Source organism: Nestor notabilis, unplaced genomic scaffold (genome assembly GCF_000696875.1).
Source record: "Nestor notabilis isolate BGI_N333 unplaced genomic scaffold, ASM69687v1 scaffold31601, whole genome shotgun sequence".
In the NCBI taxonomy this organism is placed as follows: Eukaryota; Metazoa; Chordata; class Aves; order Psittaciformes; family Psittacidae; genus Nestor; species Nestor notabilis.
Window position 1 is genome coordinate 1 of NW_009916554.1, and position 1395 is coordinate 1395.

General features: G+C 63.4%; 1 protein-coding gene across 1 annotated transcript in view; it reads right to left on the reverse strand.

Annotated features, from left to right (window-relative positions):
• Positions 1 to 49: 49 nt before the first annotated feature.
• MAP1S (microtubule-associated protein 1S) overlaps positions 50 to 1395 on the reverse strand; it is a gene marked incomplete at both ends in the record, with an annotated part of 2642 nt that continues 1296 nt past the window's right edge. Inside the window, one exon of the mRNA XM_010024636.1 lies at positions 50 to 1384. Coding sequence (XP_010022938.1) covers positions 50 to 1384 — 1335 coding nt within the window. The remainder of the gene's footprint in view (positions 1385 to 1395) is intronic.

The window sequence follows — 1395 nt, forward strand, 5'->3', positions numbered from 1 at the left end:
GTTCCTCCTCCCTCCTCCTCCCGCCGGCCCCTGGTGAGGCCTCGGGCACCATGTCCTCAGGGGAGGAGGATTTGGAGCCATCCGATGTCCCCAGCTCCTTCCTGCTCCCTGTGTCCCTTTGCGGGGCTTTGGCCTTGGGCTTCTCGGGCTCCTTCTTGAGGGGGGTCTTCTTGACGCTCCCGGCCTTGGCCAGGGGTTTGCGGGGCTCCGGGACCGGCGTTTTCCGGGCTGGGGTCTTGGCAGGAGCCTTGGCCTCTGCCTTGGTCTCCTTTGCGTCCTTCCGCAGCACCTCAGCCTTCACCTCCTTCTTCACCACCTTCACCTCCTTCTTGGCCTCCACCTTCACCTCAGTCCCCTCATCCTTCCTCGGTGGCTTCTTCTCCTCTTTCCGGGGGACAGCCTCCTTCTTGGGCACCGTCTTCTCCTTGCTCAGCTTCAGCTTTGCATCTGCCTTCAACTTCTCCACCGAAGAGTCCAGCTTGGCTCGAGCATCCTTGGCTTTCTCCTCTTCTGACCCTGCTCTGGCCGCCTCCCCCAGGGGTTTTGGCTTCTCCTTGGTCACTGCTTTCACCTCCTTCTTCTCCACCTTTGGAGCCTTCTCCTTCGGCACCGGCGCCCCAGCGTCCACCAAGCTGAGCTTGGAAGCAGACTTGAGGCTCTCCTTGCTCTCTGCCCTCCTCTGCTTGAGCAGCTTCTCAGGTTGGGATGCCGCCGGCCCCTTCAGGTCGTTCTTGGTGACCACAGGGTGCTTGAGGAACTCCAAGTGCTTCACCTTCTCCAGCCCCTCCAGGATGCGGCCCTGGGGGGTGCAGCCGGGGAACAGGACCCGGATGATCTTCTCGGAGGGGCTGACGGGGTGCCAGACGAGCAGGGCGCACACCGAGGTCAGGCACTGCAGGGGCAGGTCCTGCTCCTTGGGGTAGCTGTTACCCGACCATTGCTGCAGGAGAAACTCCAGCTCCTTGGTGCCCTTGACGGGGTTCAGGACGTACATGTCCAAGCGGCCCACTCCCATCTTCTGGAAGAGCACGGTGGGCTCCGCGCGGGGCCCGCTGTCCCGCGCCAGCAGGTTGGGACGGATGCCCAACTTCTCCAGGTAGTGCAGGGTCAGGGCAGCCTCGTCGCAGCTCTTCAGCACCCGGGAGTTGCCCTCGATGTCCTTCAGCTTCTCGGAGGCGTTGAGGAACACGACGCCCAGCTCCGGGGAGATGAGGTTCTTGGCCCAGTCCCCGTTGCCCTGCGAGCCCTGGGATGGATCCTCCTCCAGCTCGGCCAGTTTCCTCTGCAGGAGGCTGTTGACACCAGGCAGGCTGTCGGTGCCCGCGTGCGTCACCAGGATGGAGTCGATGCGATCCAGGTGCCGCACCAGCTTCCAGAAGGATGACTTGGGGTTGG